Source organism: Mus caroli, unplaced genomic scaffold, assembly GCF_978045245.1.
Source record: "Mus caroli unplaced genomic scaffold, Mus_caroli_1 scaffold_2, whole genome shotgun sequence".
Classification (NCBI taxonomy): Eukaryota; Metazoa; Chordata; class Mammalia; order Rodentia; family Muridae; genus Mus; species Mus caroli.
Window position 1 is genome coordinate 149,119,472 of NW_028227257.1, and position 18,959 is coordinate 149,138,430.

General features: G+C 52.9%; 2 protein-coding genes across 4 annotated transcripts in view; one reads left to right on the plus strand and one right to left on the minus strand.

Annotated features, from left to right (window-relative positions):
• Positions 1–1,501: 1,501 nt before the first annotated feature.
• On the plus strand, positions 1,502–3,634 carry Qrfp (pyroglutamylated RFamide peptide). The gene is made up of 2 exons (XM_021157018.3): positions 1,502–1,588; positions 3,045–3,634. Exons 1-2 carry the CDS (start codon positions 1,502–1,504, stop codon positions 3,417–3,419), a joined length of 462 nt encoding a protein of 153 aa, XP_021012677.1. The 3' UTR covers positions 3,420–3,634.
• Positions 3,635–8,368: 4,734 nt separating this feature from the next.
• The window catches only part of Abl1 (ABL proto-oncogene 1, non-receptor tyrosine kinase), a 112,116-nt gene continuing 101,525 nt past the window's right edge, over positions 8,369–18,959 (minus strand). For all 3 annotated transcript variants that reach the window (XM_021155765.3, XM_021155766.2, XM_021155767.3), the window contains exons 8-11: positions 16,714–16,866; positions 14,816–14,905; positions 14,144–14,308; positions 8,369–11,683 (exon numbers count right to left, since the gene is read on the minus strand). In XM_021155765.3, coding sequence (XP_021011424.1) covers positions 9,990–11,683; positions 14,144–14,308; positions 14,816–14,905; positions 16,714–16,866 — 2,102 coding nt within the window. In that variant the 3' untranslated portion in view covers positions 8,369–9,989. The remainder of the gene's footprint in view (positions 11,684–14,143; positions 14,309–14,815; positions 14,906–16,713; positions 16,867–18,959) is intronic.

The following is an 18,959-nucleotide window of genomic DNA, read 5'->3' on the forward strand; positions in this document are numbered from 1 at the left end:
CAGCCATCTACAGGGTGTAGTACTGAGGGAAGAAATCTCCCCGGGGTTCTGTGAGGAGACTGGGGAGACCCCAGTGGTGGTGAACATTTGTGAGAAGGGTGTGTTCTTCATGACTTGAGGAGTGTTGTGACATCATCAATTTCAGAGGTTCGGGGCTGCTGGAGATCATAGCCATATGGTGTTCCAAGCTGGGTCCTATTCTGGGGGTGGGGGGGATCATTCAGATGAAACCAGGAACCTGCAAGGGCAGAGCCCGGACTGGCTGTCATGAATATACCCTTTCTCACCCAGTCTCAGCCCTCCCTCACACCATGAGAAACACAGATGGGTCCAGAAGCCAGGCTGCAAGGAAGCCTGGACAGGCTGCATGGAGCCCTGTGCCCTCAGGACTGCAACTCAGAGAGCCTTGGAACCTCCTGGAAAGCTACCCCCACCCTAATTCCTCCTGTAACACTGCTTCCTTCTCTGCTCAGCCTCTAACCTTAACGAGGCCCATCCTGCTGGATGACATCAGAAACACCCTCAACTCCAGCCTCCACGCTGGCCTGGACACCAGCTGCTGGCAAGGTCCCCCATCATGGCGGACAGTAGCTGAAGACACTGGGGCTCAAGGATCAGAGGGACAGATGCAGGCAGGAACCCAGGAGTGTGCCTGAAAAGCGCTTTGGGAGTCTGCCCAGCCCTCAGAGCCAAGCGTTTGATTAAAGCAAATGTCTGAGCTGGCCTCCCGGCCCCATAGTCACAGCACGGCAGGTGGGAGCCCAGTGTGAGCTGAGGAACGAGTGGGCCACAGGGGGAAGGGTCCCACCCTACCATGCAGCTGCTGAATCCAGGGTGTGTGGGTGGGGCATTGTCATTAGTCACCGGAAGAACTGCACTGAGTAGTGGCCCTGGAATGGGCAGTGACCACACCTTGGCCAGAGCACCCGTGGTCAGCATCCAGAGGGAGTCTGGTAAAAGGAGGAGGCTGTGGAGATGAGGTATCTACAGCCCCTGCAGACACACACTCACTGCGGTGGTGCCGGCCAATAAGAACAGCACCCAGCTGTGGACTCAGCGGAAGAGAAGTTATGGTGTGTGGTTAGGGGTGGTGGTGACAGACAACCCTGTCCTTCCTGAGGGTGCCAGTGTGGGAGGAAGACCTCATTACCTGCCCTACACCTTTGCCAAGTCCACACCTAGCTAACTCGATGCCTTATCTCCCGGCCACCTTAACAGCCAGGGTTCTCAAGAGTGGGCCTCCATGTCTCCACCAGGAACCTCCAGTGTCTGAGCCCGCGGTTGACCCGTGATGATGCTCTCTGCTCTGCAAGGGTGGCGCCCGCCACTCTTCATCAGACCACATCCTGTTTGCATTGTCTCTTTGTCCTTTGGCCCACAGTGCCCCTTCCTTCACCACCAGCAGCCCCAAAGGAATCCTGGGGCTAGGAATGCATAGCAATCAGGCAGGCTGGGGCTCGCCTCTCCAGGGAGCTTCATAAAGCGGGGGAACCCCAGAGCCATGCCTGCTGAACCGGGACCTGAGCAGCTCTGCCTGACACTGGGGTCTAGGGACTCACCTGCCCTTCTTAGAGCAGCCCGAAGCACAGTGAGTACAGCAAGGGACGGGAGGACAGGCTCTCCAGGTGAGCTGGGTGCAGGTGGGTACAGCAAGCACCATGAGCCACATACCAGGAAGGGCGGGTGTGTGGGAGGACCCTCAGCTTCATCCTCAGCTAAAGTTCCACCAGAGCCAGCCGGCCCTAGATGCCAGCCAGGAAGTATTAATCTCTGGGGATAAAGAACATTCCCGTCCTCCCCTTCCATGGGGAGAAGGGAATGAGGCTTGTCTGTCCCTTGTGGGGGGCCCTCTCCACCCGTGCCTGAGGAAGCCCCTTTAGCAGCAGCAGACTGGAGGCTACTCCAGCCCCTGGGGACCAGGGGGCTTAGCAAGCTGGATTTGGGTAGAAAGCAGGGCTGCTTTTGTTGTTGTTTTTGAAGCTTTCTGGCTGCGCTCACTTCTTTGAAATGTTTTCAAGGGAGCTGTTTCTGGAAAGAAGTCCCCCCCCTCCACTTCCAGCTTCAGGGGCTTCCTCAGAGGATGAGCCAGCCTGGCTCAGCTCACCCATGGTCACTGCAAAACAGACATCCTCTGTGAGGGAAGGGAACAGTTCCCACCACGGGATGTGGGGGGGACCTCGAGACAATGAGACAGATATGGGGGCACAGAGTAATGAGGCTACCTTGAACTCAGCTCTTTCTCTTATAAAGCTGTAGGACCTAGGGCAAACCCTGAGGCTCTCTGTGCCTGAGGTACTAGGGGGTGGCCCCGGGTTGGTGGGCTGGATGGCTGTCATCAGGAAGCAATCATTTCCCTAGAGACTGGCACAGGGAGAAACCACACTGACATTAGAGCTGTGTGGTGGAGCAGCGTTTGCTGTAGACAGACTTACTGTACAGAGAAGCCCATTCACCTGAGTAATCTTTAGTCCAGAGCCTGTCCTGTCCAGTGGGAGCTCAGTGGGTGCTGGCTGTTCCCAGCCTTGCCTCTAGCTCCTCCCCAGGTAGGTGTTTGACTTACACAAGGGCCACCAGGCCCATTTCCCCCTCCCAAGAGCAACTTGTTCCTGAATTAGGGAGACAGTGGGGTTTCCCAGCAGAGCTGCTAGACCTATTCATTATCAAGTTGAAAACACGGCAGCTTCTCACTCTGCCTACGGCCCAAGAGTCAATAATTATAATAGAAAATTGAACCCAAATGCACACAGCCCCGAGGGCCACCCGGGTACCTCTGCAAGCCAGCTGGCAGCTCTGGTATTCCAGTACTGAGCCAGCAAGGCAGGCAGCTCCCCGGCTGCAGGTGAATAGGAGTTAGACTAATTGGTCCAGCCGGCTCCCCTGGTGGCTACGACAGCCTGGTGTCCTGGGTGCTAGGGAACCAGGCTAAGCATAGTCAGCAGCTATCCCTCCAAGGGCTGCCCAAACCTTGGGAAGCCTGGGGCCAGGGATTGCATGTGGCCAAATGCTGGCCACTACCCCCTCCTCTCTCTCCCTCCTCTGCTCAGATGAGGAGCTTCCGGCCTTTGCTTTCCCTACTTCTCCCTCTGAGCACCTGCTTTCCCCTGCTGGACAGAAGGGGACCCACAGACATCGGTGACATCGGAGCCAGGATGAGCTGGGCCCAGCTGGCTGAGGGACACCCCCCCAACTCGGTTCAAAATCCACAGCCACAGGCCCTGCTGGTGGTGGCCAAGGAGCAGCAGGCTTCCCACAGGGAGCACACCGGCTTCCGTCTAGGGAGGCAAGACGGTAGCAGTGAGGCCGCAGGGTTCCTGCCCGCTGACTCAGAGAAGGCCAGCGGCCCTCTGGGGACTCTGGCAGAGGAGCTGAGCAGCTACAGCCGGAGGAAGGGAGGCTTCAGCTTCCGCTTTGGACGGTGAGGGCCTGCGTGGACTCTGCCCCGTCTGACCATCTACTGTTGCCCCGGACCCAACCTCAAGAACCCAGACCGGGAGAGAGTATCACAGTGAACTAATGGTGGTGAATAGATGCGTTCACATTTTCATTTCCAACTTTGCTAAAGTGAGAAATCTGGGTGGTGTTCAAAAACAAACAAACAAACAAAACCCAAATGAACAATCCACTCTCCTCCCTCCACCCCACCCTACTCCTGAAAGCCTGCACACAGGAGGACCAAGTATGTCTTGGTCAGTCCCTTGTCCTAGCCCGTGACTCGGGCTGCTGTCTGTCTCAGCCTCCGACTTTCCCCAGTGGTCTGACTGGAGCAGTCCCTGGTCCCCAGTGGCAGGGCATTGAGGCTGTGCTGGGGCCGTGGATACAACAGGCCTCTGGCTCTGTTGTTCATTTGTCGGTAGGTGGACCGAGAGATTACAGCGGGAAATCAAAGTTCTGACAGTTTCCGAAGGGACACTGGTAGCTGACATCTGAAGGGGTGCGCTGTGAAAGAGCGCACTCCGCTGTGTATAGAATGTGAGTCTGAAAGTAGAGAAATGAAGGAGAAGAAAATAACTCAGACACAAACAAAGCCAAAACACAGTCAGTGTGTTCTCCACCCCATTAGCACAAGACGCCTCTGGCAAGAAAGCCAGCAGTGGCACCAAGCTGCCCACGGAATGGCCCGGGCATCCCCTCTGGCTGCCCATCGCCCCTTGTCCATGGTAGTATTAGCCAACCTAAGGGCCTCATGGGGACCGAACTCTGAAAGGGTGGGGTTTTTTGTTTGTTTTTGTGCTCAGCAAGGTTGAGTTTCAAATACCCAAACTAGGAATTGCCATGTGTATCTTTTGAAATAAAAGTTGTAACAACTGCAGCATCATAATGGGATGCTGGCCTCTTCCTTCCAGGTCCTCTGGGCCCCAGAAACAACTTTTCTTGAGTTCCTGAAGCCTTCACTTTGGGGAGATGGAAATCAGGCTGCCTGTACCCCGTACACCTCTCCGAGCAGCCCCTTAATTGGCAACTGGGCAAAGGGAGAGAAGGAACAGGCTGTTTCCCTCTCCGCTTCCCTGTTCCCTGTTTCTCAGAACAAGTGTGAGGAGAAAAAAAAAATCCCGACATCTCCACCTGGGGGAGGCGAGGGGAGGTGTGTGTAGGGGGACAGGCTCCGTCTGGGCTGTGTGCAGGCCTGGGGCCAGGCAGAACATCCCTTTCAAAGGCTGCCGAGTCTCCTACATCCCATCCTGGGTCACACACAGCCGTCAGAAGCAGCTCACTCTAGGGCTGGCTGTGACTGCTGAGATGAGAACTTATATTGATGTTTCTATGGCAACATCTCCCCTCCTCCTTTCGAGTAGCGGCTTGCCCCCGTTCACAATTGAATAATTTTCCATTGAGCTGTCACAATTAATTGGTGGATTTTTATTAGCCTTTTAGAACCACACTGGGCCAGGCCCAGCTTGGCACCTCACAGTATTCTGGTGTTTTCCATTCTATTAGTGACTTACGTCCTCAGTAGCAGCTTTCAATCCTCAGCAGCCAGGAAGCCACTTCATTAAGGTTGACAGATCAGAGCCACAAAAGGACCATGTTGACTGGGGAGCAGGGCTGGGAGGTGAACTGAGGAGGGGGCCAGAGCCAAACACCTGACACAGTGGTGCACTGCCATCCCCCAGAGCCACCCTGGGCTCCCCAGGGGCCTTGCACATGGGTCCTGGGCTCTAGTCACAGGGACAAGACAAGCACACTAGGGTCTGTAAGGCACATCACTCTGCCATCCTTACCATCTCAGGAAGAAGACAGAGGGTGTGTCCAGCAAAGGAATGCTACTGCTCTCCTCTAGTGTGGACATCAAGGGCACCACCACACTCCTTTGGGACAGTCCTGAGAACACGGGTCATCTGTGGACACGGAGAGGTGGCTGTGGTTTCCTCAGCTCCCTCACCAGCCAGGGATGCCCACCTGCTTCTGTGGGGCAGTACCCTGGCTCATTCATACACATATGAGACAGGCTGAGACAGGAGACCACAAGCCAGGGCTGAAGGGCACTCTGGAGCCTGGGCCCTGGCACCCACTCACACCATGAGGCTGCACACCCTCACTCACTCTGGGGGTAGGTAGGGCTCATTTTGAGTTTTCTTCTTTTGTGATGCTGAGGTTCCAGCTCAGGCCCTCGTGCATGCTAGGCAAGTGCCCTGGCACTGGGTTTCACCCCGAGCCTGGCAGGTTCTTAATTTAGCAGGATTAGATTAACCTCGACGGAGAGGGCTGAGATGAAGGGGGAGGCCTTCAAAGGAACGCATCTGCTGTCATTACCTTTAATCATTAAAAGAAAACCAACAAAGCTATTTTTTCCAGTTTGCTTGTACATTGGAGCTCAATAGCCCTGAAAATCAGAACAGTCAGACTGCTAAAGCATTGATCTGCTAAACCAGCTCGCCTACATGGCGCTAAGCTCCCTCTTTAACCCCCTGCCCCCAAGTTTCCCACGCTCTGGCAGGGTCTAGTCCCTCCACTGTCCTCTTGGGAATGAGAAAAATCACTTCTCTCCAGACTGGGCAAGGGAAGGCCTTGAGAAACAACCACCCCGGGGTAGACTCAACCCTAGGCTGCTCACCCGCTGGCCTGGCATCTCCTGCTCTCAACCAGAGCTGTCTGTAGCCCCTCCCTGTATTTATTCAAGACACAAGCAAGAGGCAGATATAGTGGAGCAGGCCTGTAATCCCTCATCCTCAGGAGGCCGAAGCTGGAGGGTTAGAAGTTCAAGGCCAGCTTTGGTTCCATGGTGAGATGGAGGCCAGCCTAGACTAATGCGTCCCTGCCTGAAAGAAAGAAAGAAAGAAAGAAAGAAAGAAAGAAAGAAAGAAAGAAAGAAAGAAAGAAAGAAAGAAAGAAAGAAAAAGAGGCAAATCTTTCTCGTACACCTACAGGTTATTAGCTGCTAAGATAGAAAAGGTCTGCCCAATTTAAAATTGTGTTTAAAATAGTAATGAAATGCTTAAGGAAGAAGAAAAAGAAAGGCCCAGGACAGCTGCCCACCCTCACTTGCTCCAGCACCAAAGACACCACAGGAGATCCACAGCCCCAAATCTTGATAAGTTCCTGGTCACCCTGTGCTCATGGTCTATAGGCACAAGTCCCAAAGCCCCTGGGGAACGGAATCCCACAGTGTCTTGATGGCAGAATTGACATTAGCTAGAGCAGAGGCCCAGACAAGAGGCTAAGTGACTAACAGGGATGAAGGCAGATAAGGTGGGGGTGGGGTGTTTGTTTCCTGGCCACTTAACCTCATCTGTGTAAGACCAGACTTAGAAATGACTTCCCAGGGGGCTGAGGATCACAACTCTGTAAAGAGCTTGCCATGTAAGCCACAAGGAGCTGAGTTGAGCTCCACAGCACCGGCTGTCATCCCAGCTGAGGGTGGGAGAGGTAGATGGGAGTGGTGGAGGTGGAGGGAGCTAGATTCCTGGAGCTCACTGGCTAGTTAGCCTAGCCAATGGCTGAGTTTCAGGCTCAATGAGAATCTATCTCTCAAAAAATATACTGGTGACTGCCCCCCCCCCCATGCTGTGCGGAGGTGGGGAGAGAGAGAGAGAGAGAGAGAGAGAGAGAGAGAGAGAAAGAAACTTCCCCAGAGAACTTGGTACCCCTTGTGTAGTCAGGCCAGCCTGGAGGGCACTTCCACTGGGCAGGGTGTAACTATCTGCATGTCTACAAACGCCTCTTTGGTTAAGCCACTAAGTGGTTTCACGTCTTTGAGCCTGGACAGCACCAGACCTCTGGGCAGTACAAGCTCCACAAGGGTGACATGTGGTGACCCGGGGCAGACACTGCCATCATTTCTGCTTTCCTCTGTGTGCATGCACACATAGCACAGTGTACACGTGGAGGTCGGAGGACAACTTGCAGTAGTTGGTTCTCTTCTACCATATGGGTCCCAGAGATTGAACTTAACCTGGCAGCCTCAGTGCTTTGTGCACTGAGTCATCTCACTGGCCCCTCAGGATGGGCATGTGTGGGGAGGGTGTGTTTTTCTGGGCAACCACAGCTATTAGATTCTAGGGAGCGACTATGATCTAAGGAGGGCAGGAAAGTCAGTCTTTTTATTGTTGTATTTTCAAGCCAGGGTTTCTCTCTGACTGCCCAGGATCTTGCTCTGTAGGCCCAGGCCACCTGCCTTTGTGGGCACCACCACGTCTGACAAGAAAGGTAGCCACAGAAATAAGTTTCCAATGACACATCAGGACCTTATTTCGGAGACAGGGCTGAAGTGACAGATCTCACCCCTGTGGCCTTACAAGAAATAGAGAAAACAGGCAAACAACACTTGCTTGAGGCCACTGGGAGTCCTCTTAGGCCCATGTCACACACAGAAGCACAAGTGGTAGCTGTGGCGGCTGTTCCTGGAACCTCCTGCTGCTCCTGTTAGACAGCCACTCAAGGATGACCCTATTGGCTACAGAAGACCTGCAGGAGGGTCAGTGTCTAGATTCACTGGACAACTCCGACCCACTTCAACATGCGTGACATACGACAGCCAGGGGAGGCAGAGCTTCTGTGTGTCGAGTTGTTGGGGGTGGCAGGTCACCCCAGCCTGTGGCCCTGGCATCCTTGCCTGAGCTCCTGTGACCGAAGCATAGTCCACAGAGCCTGCCGAGGGGCTTGTTCACTGTCCACTAAAGCCTAACAGCTGGCACCCGAGGCCACATGAGAGAGAGCACTGAGCGGCTGAAGGCAGAGGCATGCCGGGGAGGGACTCACTCCGCCAGCAAGAATCTCAGGTGCTTAGCCGCTCCTATTCCCGGCCTGACACAGGACACTACCATCTGCTGTGAGGCTGCCAAGAGCTGGGCAGCTGGCAACTATATGCTCAGGACACACGGGCTGGGACATGAGGGCTTGCAGGGATGAATCACAGACCAAGCAGTCTGTCAATAGTTCTGTAAACATTTATTTAAAAAATACTACAGAGAGATTTGGATTCAAAAAAGTCATATACAGAAACAAAATGTACTGGACTGAGAAAAAAGGGGAATGCTGTTGGTGTGCCAGAGGGGGCACAGTGGTGAACTATTTACATGTCATTTATAAGAGCGCAAGTCTATTTTAAAAAAGAGTGTAATATCAAAGTGTAATACAAAATATAGTGGCAGCCACGGCAGCAACAGAGCAGGGGCCTTGTGAGCACAGTGTCAGGGGATGGTGGTGTCTGGCTATTCAAGGTCACTGGCAGTGTGGCACGGCCTCCCTTGGGCTGCAGAGCAGCCTTTGGAGGTAAAGAGGTGAGGTGCTACGAGGACCAGAGGAAATCATCTCTACCAGCCCTGCATCTAGGTGATCAGTGTGGGCCTGGGGCCAGCACAGCACACCTGCAGTGGAGAAGCAGGGAGTGTGGAGATGTCTTCCAGCTTGGTACAAGGCCTAGGCATGCGCCCTGTTCTGGGTCAGCCTGGTATGAGGCCTAGGCTGGCTGCTCTGGGTTAGTCAAGGAGTCGCCCACACCTGTGCCTGTGCTCAGCTCTGGTCCTGGCTGCCTTAGGAGGAAGACATGCCCTGGCTGAGTCTGCAAGGGACACCCAACCCCAGCGTGATGTGCGTGCCTCTCAGGAGCTCTGGGCTGAGCACTGTTCTCAGTGGTTAAGCAGCAGTTCTGAGAAGCAGTCAGGGCTCAGGAGAGCCCAGATTCCTGCCTGCTTGTACCTAGTGGCTGTTCCTTTCTATGCAGACCTTTGAAATGCTCAAAAACACCAGAAGGCTGGATCCTTGTCATCAAGGTAAGGACCAGAGAGGATGGACCTGACCTTAGAGCAGGAGAGGGGATGAAGACTACTCAGAAATTCAGATTCTGGGGAGCCCTTGGAGGCCTAGGGTTGGCTTGGCTATGTGCCAAGCCAGCCAGTGACTGCCACCCATAAAACTCAAGCTTGCTGTCCAGGATCTGCCGGGCACACTGCTGAAGATATTGAGAGCAGGTGACAGACCACACTGCCCAGCTCCTGTTTCCAGTGCCCACCCATCTGGGCCCCTGGCTTTAGCACCTCATGACCCTTAGAGCGACAGCTTCCTTCCAATGAAAACACAGTGAGCACAGGCTCTCGGGGACAGTTTGTAAGTACTGAAGGTGCAGGGACAGCAAGCACAGGGGCTCCCATGCCTTGGTGACAAGAAGGTCCATCAGAGGAGGTCATTCTCCTGCAAGGACAGGGAAGAGCATTCCAGGCTGACCTGGGAGCTGGGTCTGAGGCACCGGGGAGTGAGAAGCCTGGTGGCCAGGCAGGCCAGATGTAGTCTTCAGAGCAGGAGACCCATCCACAGGCAGTGAGGAGAGGTGGCTGACGCCTGGGCTGGACAGGAAAGGTGCAGGGCAGCTGGTGCACAGCACAGGAGGAAGGGCCGACTCCACCAGGCTCCATCCAGGACTCCCTCAGGCTCTGCTTGTCACTCTGTAAAGCTCCTGGGGAAAGATGCCAGCTCCCCAGCTCCCTGTCCCCATCTTTATAGGCACAAGAGCCCTGTGGACTGCAACATCTCTTGCTGACATACACTGGTTGCTGCTACCTCCGGACAATGTCGCTGATCTCCTTCACAGAGCTAAGCAGCTTGCTGAAGTCTTGGGTGGCAGCTGGCCCACTGGAGGCTGTGGCAGGGCAGATCTGCAGCTCTCGGAGGTTGCTCTCTAGCTTGTTGATAGCCTCACGGAAGGCAAATTTGTTCCTCATCTGCTGGATAGAGTCCACATAGCTCACACAGAAAGTGTACAGGTTCTTGCCAGCCTCCAGTACAGCACTGTGGCTGGCCATCTGCTCTGAGTTCCGGGAGATGGCAAGGCACAGGGCCTCAGTACTGTCCAGAACCACACCCTTGGTAATGGTGCCACTGGCAATGCGCTCTGGCGGCTGGCGGGTCTTCCTAAGAGACACACGGGTTGATATGAGGGGGATGAAGGCAGCAGATGATGGCTGCTGGTCCCCAGCCAGGGGTGAAGGAGCTAGTGCTGTGGAGGGGGTGGAGACCGGGCTGGTGGGGGTCCCTGGAGGCTTAGCAGTCGACTGGGGCTTTGGCACAGATGGGGGCACAGGCTTTCTCAGTCCTTCTCCAGGTGGACCGGCCTTGGTGGGGTCAGTGTTCACAGCATCCACAGCCAGACTCGTGCATTTTGTCTTTGTGGCTCCCCCTGCCTCCCCGGCCTCTTGGCTGGGGCTCTGTGCGGGCTTGCCTGCTTTTCCTGTGCAGGCAGGAGGAGGCGGCGGGGCAGGCTTGAGCTTAGCCAGTCGCCCCTTGTCTCTTCCTGGGGACTCCGAGCTGTGCTTGTGCCTCCTTACGCGCATCTCCTCAGAGGAGGCCTTGCTGAGGCCCACTTTGTTGCTGGGGGGTGCTGGCTCTGCAGTGGCTGGAGTCCCCGTGCCTGAGGCACTGCCCTTGGTGGCCTCTTCCTTGTGAGAGAGGCCAGAGGAAGGAGAGGCAGTGACCTGCCTGCGGAGGAGTTTGGGAGTCAAGCTGGGAGGGCTGGAGCCAGGGCTGGATTCCATGTCTTTGAAGCCTTCTTCAGCGGCCTCCTCGGTCTTCTTCACCAGCCGGGGAGGGGGCATCGCTGTGCTTTTGGCCACCTGCTCGGACCTGCTCTCACTGGTCCGTTTCCGAGGCAGAGCTGGCTTTTCACTTTTGTGCCCTCCAAAAGTGGATGAGTCAAACTGCTTGCCAGCAGACGGCAGGTCTCGAGGCAGTGTAACCGACCGCCACTCTGTGTCTCTTGCCCCATGGGGCATGCAGGAGGCTGAGCAAGAACGCAGGAAGCGCTTACTGGAGCTCATGCCGCTCTCCTCTTCGGCAGCAGCCAGGCGGCTCCCGGTCAGTGTGCTGGACTTTTTCCACATGTGGGGAGAACGGAAGCCTGAGTTGCCCGGCTCCCGGAAGGCTCCATTAGGGACGCCAGCCCCATTACTGGCCTTTGGGGACTTGGTAGGCTCTGCTGCATCTGAGGTGAGAGCTGGTGGTCCATTGCAGAGTTCCCTGCTGTCATCCTCACTAGCCCCTCTGCGTTCTGGCTGGCCATCCATCTCTCGGAAGGAACTGCTGCGCTTAGGGGGTGTCGGCGCCATTTTCTTCTTCTTCTTGATCAAAGCGCTGAACAGGTTGGTCTTTTTGTCTTTGGGGAGAAGGCGCTCGTCTTCATTTAGGCTGCCATCTGGGGGCCCACGCTCTTTCCGAGGAAGCAGTGGCGATATAGCAGGCTCACTGTCCAGTGCATCTGAAACAGAGGGAAGAATGAGCAACAGCGCCCAGCAAACACTGCCCTCGGCTGGCTGGGCCTCTGTGGGGAGGCTCCCCATGGGCTTCTGCACCCTCAGCCTTCGTGGCACAGGCAGCATGGAGCTCAGTGCCACTGGAGGGCAGAAGACAAAACTGGCATTCCCTACAGCCAGTGTCAGGTCGGAGCCTGTCACTATCAAGTCTCTCCCTGGGCCCAGAGGGGCAAGGGCTGGAACAACCCTGCCTTCCTCATTCTGAAACCTATTAAGGTTGTGGAGTCCCTCCGATGTCAGCAGAATGACAAGGCCAAGGGCCAGACCTGCTGAGGGAAGATGTCAGCTGTCCCACAGGATATGACAATCAGCTGTTGTGACAGAGAAAGATGACCTTTACAAAACTTCACGCGGATGCTCTTAAAGTATGAGTGACAGCTGGGCAAAGGTGGCTACATCCCAGCACTCGGGAGGCAGAGGCAAGCAAATCTCTGAGTTCAGGGCCAGCCCGGTCTACAGAGTGAGTTCCAGGACGGCCAGGGCTACACAGAGAGACCTTGTCTTGAAAAACAAAACAAACAAAAGCCTTTGTGCTGTCTGGCGCTGCAGCCAATTCTATGAGACTTCCTTCCCTCAGCCTCTAGGACCGAGGTAGACTGTACATCTGTCCTAAGACTAGCAGAGATGAGCATCAGAACGAGGCGAGCAGAGGATCTCTTCCCACTGCAGTCCTACTGAAGAAGGCGGAGAGACTCTGAGGGTCACAGATATAAGGGCACTCTGGCTTACCAGGAGATGACTACTGAGTGTCAGTAATGATACCGAGAGAAGACAGGCACACACTTGCTCATCACCGGCCTTTCCTAGCCCACACTCCTGCGGCAGCCTCTTCCCCACAGCATGAGAGCCGACAGGAGGATGGGACAGCTTGTGTGCGGCCTCCACAGGGAGGGAGATGATCCATGGCTCTACAACTTGGACTTACTTGTTTATGTAAACTTTAAGGCCACACACACGTGTGCCTGTGCAGCAGCATACACGGAGAGGTCAGAGGACAACCCCAGTCCTTCCTTCCTTCCAAGCTTGTCTGAGGTAGCGTCTCTGTTGTTCACTGCTGTGTATGTCATGCTAGCTGGCCCCTAAATTTCTGAGGATTCTCCTGCCACCACTTCCTCTGTCTCTAAGGAGGACCCGGAGTTACAGATATGTGTTAGCACATGTGACCAACAACTGCCCGGCAAGCGATTCCCACTGAGCCACACCCTCAGTTCACACTCAAACCTTCCAAACAATCTCCTTTGGCACCTGTGTGCACTGGATAGCTTTATGACACAGCTACAGTCATCTGAGAAGAGACTGTAAGAGCCTCCATGGGACCAGGCTGTGGACGAACCTGTGGAGCATCGTTTTAACCAGTGTCTGATGGGGTGCGCCCAGCCTGTTGTGACTGGGGCCATCCCTGGGAAGGTGGTCACAGGTTCTATAAGAAAGCAGGCCGAGTAAGCCATGGGGTAACACGTCAGTAAGCAGCACTCCTTCATGACCTCTGCAGCAGCTCCTGCCTCCAGGTCCCTGCCCTGCTCCAGCTCCTGTCCTGACTTCTTTGATGCTTCTGCAATGTGGAAGCATACGCTAAGGAGACGCTCTCCTCCTTTCTTTAGTCACGGTGACTTTAGTTATTGCAGCAATAGTGACCCTGGCTAAGACAGTCCCTAGAGTACTCTTACGTGTTCTGTGGGGTTGACCAGTCAGCTTCTAATCAGTATAAGTATAGGTTTAGAATCACAACTGTTTTAAAAAACCAGAACTGTGATTTCTGCTGAGTAAATGCCTCTTATGAACGCCTATCAGAATCATACTTTGTCTTGCCTGGTCCCATTCAACCAGGCCACTGCCCATCAGCCCATGATGGGAGCCCTGGGGCCCTTTTTGAGTTCAGGTATCAGCACCCCTTCCCCTGGCCAACTGACTTTAGTGGGTCTGCAGGAGAGGAGGATGCTGTTTTCCTGGTACCAGTGCTTACCAGTGCACAACTGGCATGCAGGAAACTGCAGACACAGGGCCACTCATACTATCCCTGTGCATCTCTAGGCACCTCCTGACTCAGTCCCACTGCCCTAGTGGAGCCTGGGAAACAGTTGGAGAAGACAGCCTTTCCAGAGACCACAGGAAACCAGTGCTGACTGAGCCCGGGCTGCTCTGATGGTTCCATGTTGTTTAGTGCTGTGACTGCCCCGGAAGACGCCCACAGGGCTGTGAAGAACACATGCAAAGATGGGGGTGCTTTTTTGGCAGGTGTCTCAGCTTTCAGCTTGTCTAAGCAATTGCTGAAAGGCTCCCCTGGGCAGGAGCGCATCTTCCTCCCTGGGCTGGACTGCTGAGGAGGGACTAATGCCCTTCCATGCCAGCTGCACTGACAGCTTCTGTTCACCTGCCTGGCTTGGGCGTGGGAAGGACAGACGTACCGCTTTCTCCCAGGCCCTTCGTGTGGAGCAGCTCAGGGGTGTCAGGCGCATCTTTCTGCTCAGCTGCTCTCCTGCAGGTTCTGGTCTTGGTGGGCAGCTCTGGGGCCTGCAGCATACTCCCAGCAGCTCCTCTCGTGCCTCGTTTCCCCAGCTCCTTCTCCACCTCTAAGGATCACACAGACACAACCCAGCAGTCATCAGCAAAGGTGCCATACTGAAAGGGATTCTTTTTTCTTTGCTTTTTCCCCTAATTTATATATTTTAAGTTATTTTTTGTATGTGAATGGTGTTTTGCCTGCATGTGTATCTGTGTACCACCTGGGTGCAGAGGCCAGAAGGTGGTACTGGATCCTCTGTGACTGGGTGTCGTGAGCTACCATCATTTGGGTAAGGGAACTGACCCCAAGTCCTCTCAGCCACCATGCTAGCTCTCCAGTTCCTGGGGTTCTCAAGCTCTATGAAGCTAGAGAAAAGGAACACAAGGCTGCAGGAGCAGCTCTTAGCATGTTCTAGAACATGTGCTGTGTGACTGCACCTGACTCAGAGCACCCACCAGAGCCTCTGAGCAGCTGTTTGGCTCCTGGCCTGGGCACCCTATCCAGGACTGAAGTGAAGGCTGGTCTAGCTCAGCCCAACCTCTTAACCCACTGCCACCCTTAGGAGGTACATTACCATCTGAGATACTGGATTCCTGGAACATGGTTTCAAAGGCTTGGTGGATTTCAGCAAAGGAGGGCCGGTCGGAGGGGTTCCACTGCCAACCTGGATGGAGAAGACCCATGTCAGAGCAGCTGGAAAGCATTGCTAACAAACCAGACTAGCCATTCCCAAGCACCAGCACATGAAAGAGGCATTCCAAGCCTGCTGACAGCTGATGCCGTGACAAGCTAAAACAGCAAATGCTCCTGTGTCCTATGACAGACACTAAGGATTTAAGAGGACATTATATACAGGCAGAAATATGGATCGCAAGACTCTAGAGACACTGACAATAAAAATTGCATCTATAAACGTTTCTCCAAACAGCACTGATAGACAGGGAGTTAACAAGGCAACAGCCTGTCTCTGTCACCATCCTCACGGATGTTATCAGAGTCTACCGTCCGCATTAGCACAGATGTGAATCTCTCTTGCTTCTTTTGTTGCTCTTGCACAGGACCCAGGTTCAGTTCCTAGCACTCATGGGATTCACAACCATCTGTAACACCAGTTCCTGGGGACACAATGCCTTCTTCTGGCCTCCATCATCACCAGACACACATATGATGTACAGACATACATGCAGGCAAAACCATACACATAAAACAAAAACTTAAGAAAGATGACAAGGACCAATGCTTCGGCATGTCAGTAAGGACATGGCTGACAGGCGCTTCACGGGTCTGTTGTCATTTCTGCTGGAGTGTAAACTGCAACAACCATCTGTTAAGTGATAATTTTATCCATAGCATAGAACCTCTGAACCAACAGCCCAGCTTTTAAAAATATCAGTGCTAGCCGGGAGTGGTGGCGCACACCTTTAATTCCAGCACTCGGGAGGCAGAGGCAGGCGGATTTCTGAGTTCGAGGCCAGCCTGGTCTACAGAGTGAGTTCCAGAACAGTCAGCTACACAGAGAAACCCTGTCTTGAAAAACCAAAAAACCAAAAAAACCCCAACAAAACAAAACAAACAAACAAACAAATCAGTGCTGCATGCAGCAACAAGGGTAAGTGCGCCTCTTTGCCTTATTATATACAGTAGCAAACACAGGGCCAAAAAGACGGTAGGTATGCTCTGCCAAGATTGATGCTAAGCTTGATTACTGGGATCCACATGGAAAAAGAGAACTAGCTCCTGAAAACTGTATGCTGTGGAATGCATGCCCCCATGAATGAATGAATGAATTAATTAATTAATGTAATTAAAGCAAACAAATGTGTAAAGCATAAGTGGATGTCTCAAACCATGAACTGAAGTGCTCGCCAGCAGCACTGATGAAAGGTGGTGAGCAGGGCGAGCAGGCGAGCAGGGTCTAAACACATGGACAGGAGAGTGTCTCTAATACACTAAGAAGAAAATGATGAGGGAATGATCATATGAACACAGGTGATACGACTATGTGCACACACATACACCACACGGATGCACACATACAATCACATGATGTAAACACCAGAGTTCTATCACCCGGAGCAATTTATAGCCAGGTATTTGGAGGCAGGACATAGGAATCTGTATCTATTAATAATGCCCAGGTTTGGCATCTATCTAACCCTTTTTATGATTAAAAAATTAAAACGACCTGGGCATGGTGGCTCATACCTGTAATCCCAGAGCTTGTGAGGTTCAAGCAGAAGAGTCACTATGTAGCCAGGGCTACATAGTTCAAGTCCCTGATCCAAACCAAAAACAAACCAAAAATATCTCTCCCAAAGGCAAACAAAAACAACTTGTAAGTATTGTATCTGTAAATAAATGCACTGAAAAACACCCAAAAGCCAGACTCCATGAATAAACGGCTTGGAAACACGGGGGCAGAGTGCCGAGGGCCCACTGCAATGGCGTTCTGAATGGGCTGGGGAGGCTCACATGCTCGCATGAGCTCGTAGACCTTCTCCGGGCAGCCTTCAGGGCGCTCCATTCGGTAGTCTTTTTCCAGCAGCTCATAAACCTGAGACAGGTCAATTCCCGGGTAAGGTGACATGCCATAGGTAGCAATCTCCCAGAGCAGTACTCCAAATGCTGAAAGAAAGAGGGGAGAGGAAGACATCAGGGTGTGTGAGAGAGACATTGGCAAGTGAGGTGGTATATTGCACAAACCTAATGACCTTTCAATCCTGGAACACAGCATAAAGGTGGAAGGAGAGAAGTCGTCCTCTGACAGTCCTGCGTGTGCCAGGGCATGCTCACACACAAACAAACATATCACACACACACACACACACACCCCAAAACACCCAAACACACGTAACACACACGCATGCACATACACACTCTCTCACACACGCACACACACATGCAAATACAGGCACTTTCTCACACACAGACATGTGCACACACACAGCACACACACTCACACACACGCACACACACATTCTCTCTCTCTCTCCCCTCTCTCTCTCTCTCTCACACACACACACACACACGCACACACAGGATATACAGGAGGTACTCTCCACCCCGTGCAGCCAAGAGACCTGTAGAGCAGTCCCAGCAATGACATGTACCAGGCTCTCCATGACAATAGCCCAGGAAAGATAGGACAAAGCAAAGCTATCTACTCATGCACACTACAGCGTGTAAGGGTGAGGGACAGGGTGAGCCTCCTGGGGTGCAGGGTCTCTCAGGGCTGTAAGTCAGCTGCCATGTTCTGATCCTAGCTCTGTGACTGTGTAGCAACATGCCTGTCAGGCCATGGGCTGTTTCTAGGTGGATGAGATTATATCCAAAGTCCCTTCCAGCTCTAAACAGTTTGTAAAAATCTTGTGAACTCTCACAGTCTTGGCATTCTTTTTTTTTTTTTTTTGTTTTCCGAGACAGGGTTTCTCTGTGTAGCCCTGGCTGTCCTGGAACTCACTCTGTATACCAGGCTGGCCTCGAACTCAGAAATCCGCCTGCCTCTGCCTCCCAAGTGCTGGGATTAAAGACGTCCGCCACCACTGCCTGGTGTACACAGATTTATACTCCATGGCTAACTGAATATGGAAGAAAGAAGGCGGAGACTGATCACATGACAGAGAGCTGCTAGTGAACCACCACCGTCACCAGCAGCTGCTATACCAAAGCCCTCTAGTGTAGCGATTTCTCAACCTTCCTAATGTTGTGGTGACCCTAAGCATAAAATTATTTTCATTGCTATTTCATAACTGTAATTTTGCTGTTATGGATTATAATGTAAATATTTTTGGAGATGGAAGGTTGCCAAAGGGGTCATGGCCTAGAGGTTGACAACCACTGTACTAGAGGGAGAAAAATCAAGCATTATGGATCAACCAACCTAAAAGCATCCGCCTCTGCTAATGTACTTAATGAAAGAAAAGTCAGCTCAAGTGTCAGGAGCTACCCAGGTCTGACTGGGCAGCTTCCAAGAAGACTGAAGCAAGAGGCACAAAACAGATCACAGGACAGAGACATAATGAACAAAGTCTAGATTCTGGAAAGTCTAAAGGAACGGTGATAGAGTTTATCAATAAATGAACAGCAGGGAAATACAGAACACATCAATGTAGTGAGGGAGCCACATCTGGTTCCCAGGTGAAGCAAATACTGAAATGTGTATGTACAAAATAATATATCTGGGATTTGCTTTCAAATAACAAGAGGCAAGGGAGTAGGCGGGGCACAGGGCTCACTACTCAACTCCACCTTCTTTGGTCACCCTTGGCATGAGAAGTTCTTAAAGATGGACATTGTGGTGCACACCTTTAATCCCAGCACCTGATTTGAAATCCCAGCAACCACACGGTGGCTCACAACCACCTGTAATGAGATCTGACGCCCTCTTCTGGTGTGTCTGAAGACAACTACAGTGTACTTATGTATAATAATAAATAAATCTTTGGCCCAGAGTGAGCAGGGACTGAGCGAGCAGAGTTGACTGGAGCAGTGGGGCTGACTGGAGCAAGCAGAGATCCTAAAATCCAATTCCCAACAACCACATGAAGGCTCACAGCACTTGGGAGGCAGAGGCAGGCGGATTTCTGAGTTCGAGGCCAGCCTGGCCTACAAAGTGAGCGCCAGGACAGCCAGGGCTACATAGAGAAACCCTGTCTCGAAAAGCAAAAAAAAAAAAAAAAAAAAAAAAAGGCTCACAGCCATCTGCACAGTATAATGTA

What these genes read in the sequence shown, in the direction of transcription:
- Qrfp (XM_021157018.3), top strand. Translation starts at nt 1,502, where the DNA reads ATGCCTGCTGAACCGGGACCTGAGCAGCTCTGCCTGACACTGGGGTCT. An exon ending in TTAGAGCAGCCCGAAGCACA is followed by an intron (nt 1,589 to 3,044) that starts GTGAGTACAGCA and finishes TCCTCTGCTCAG; the next exon opens with ATGAGGAGCTTCCGGCCTTT.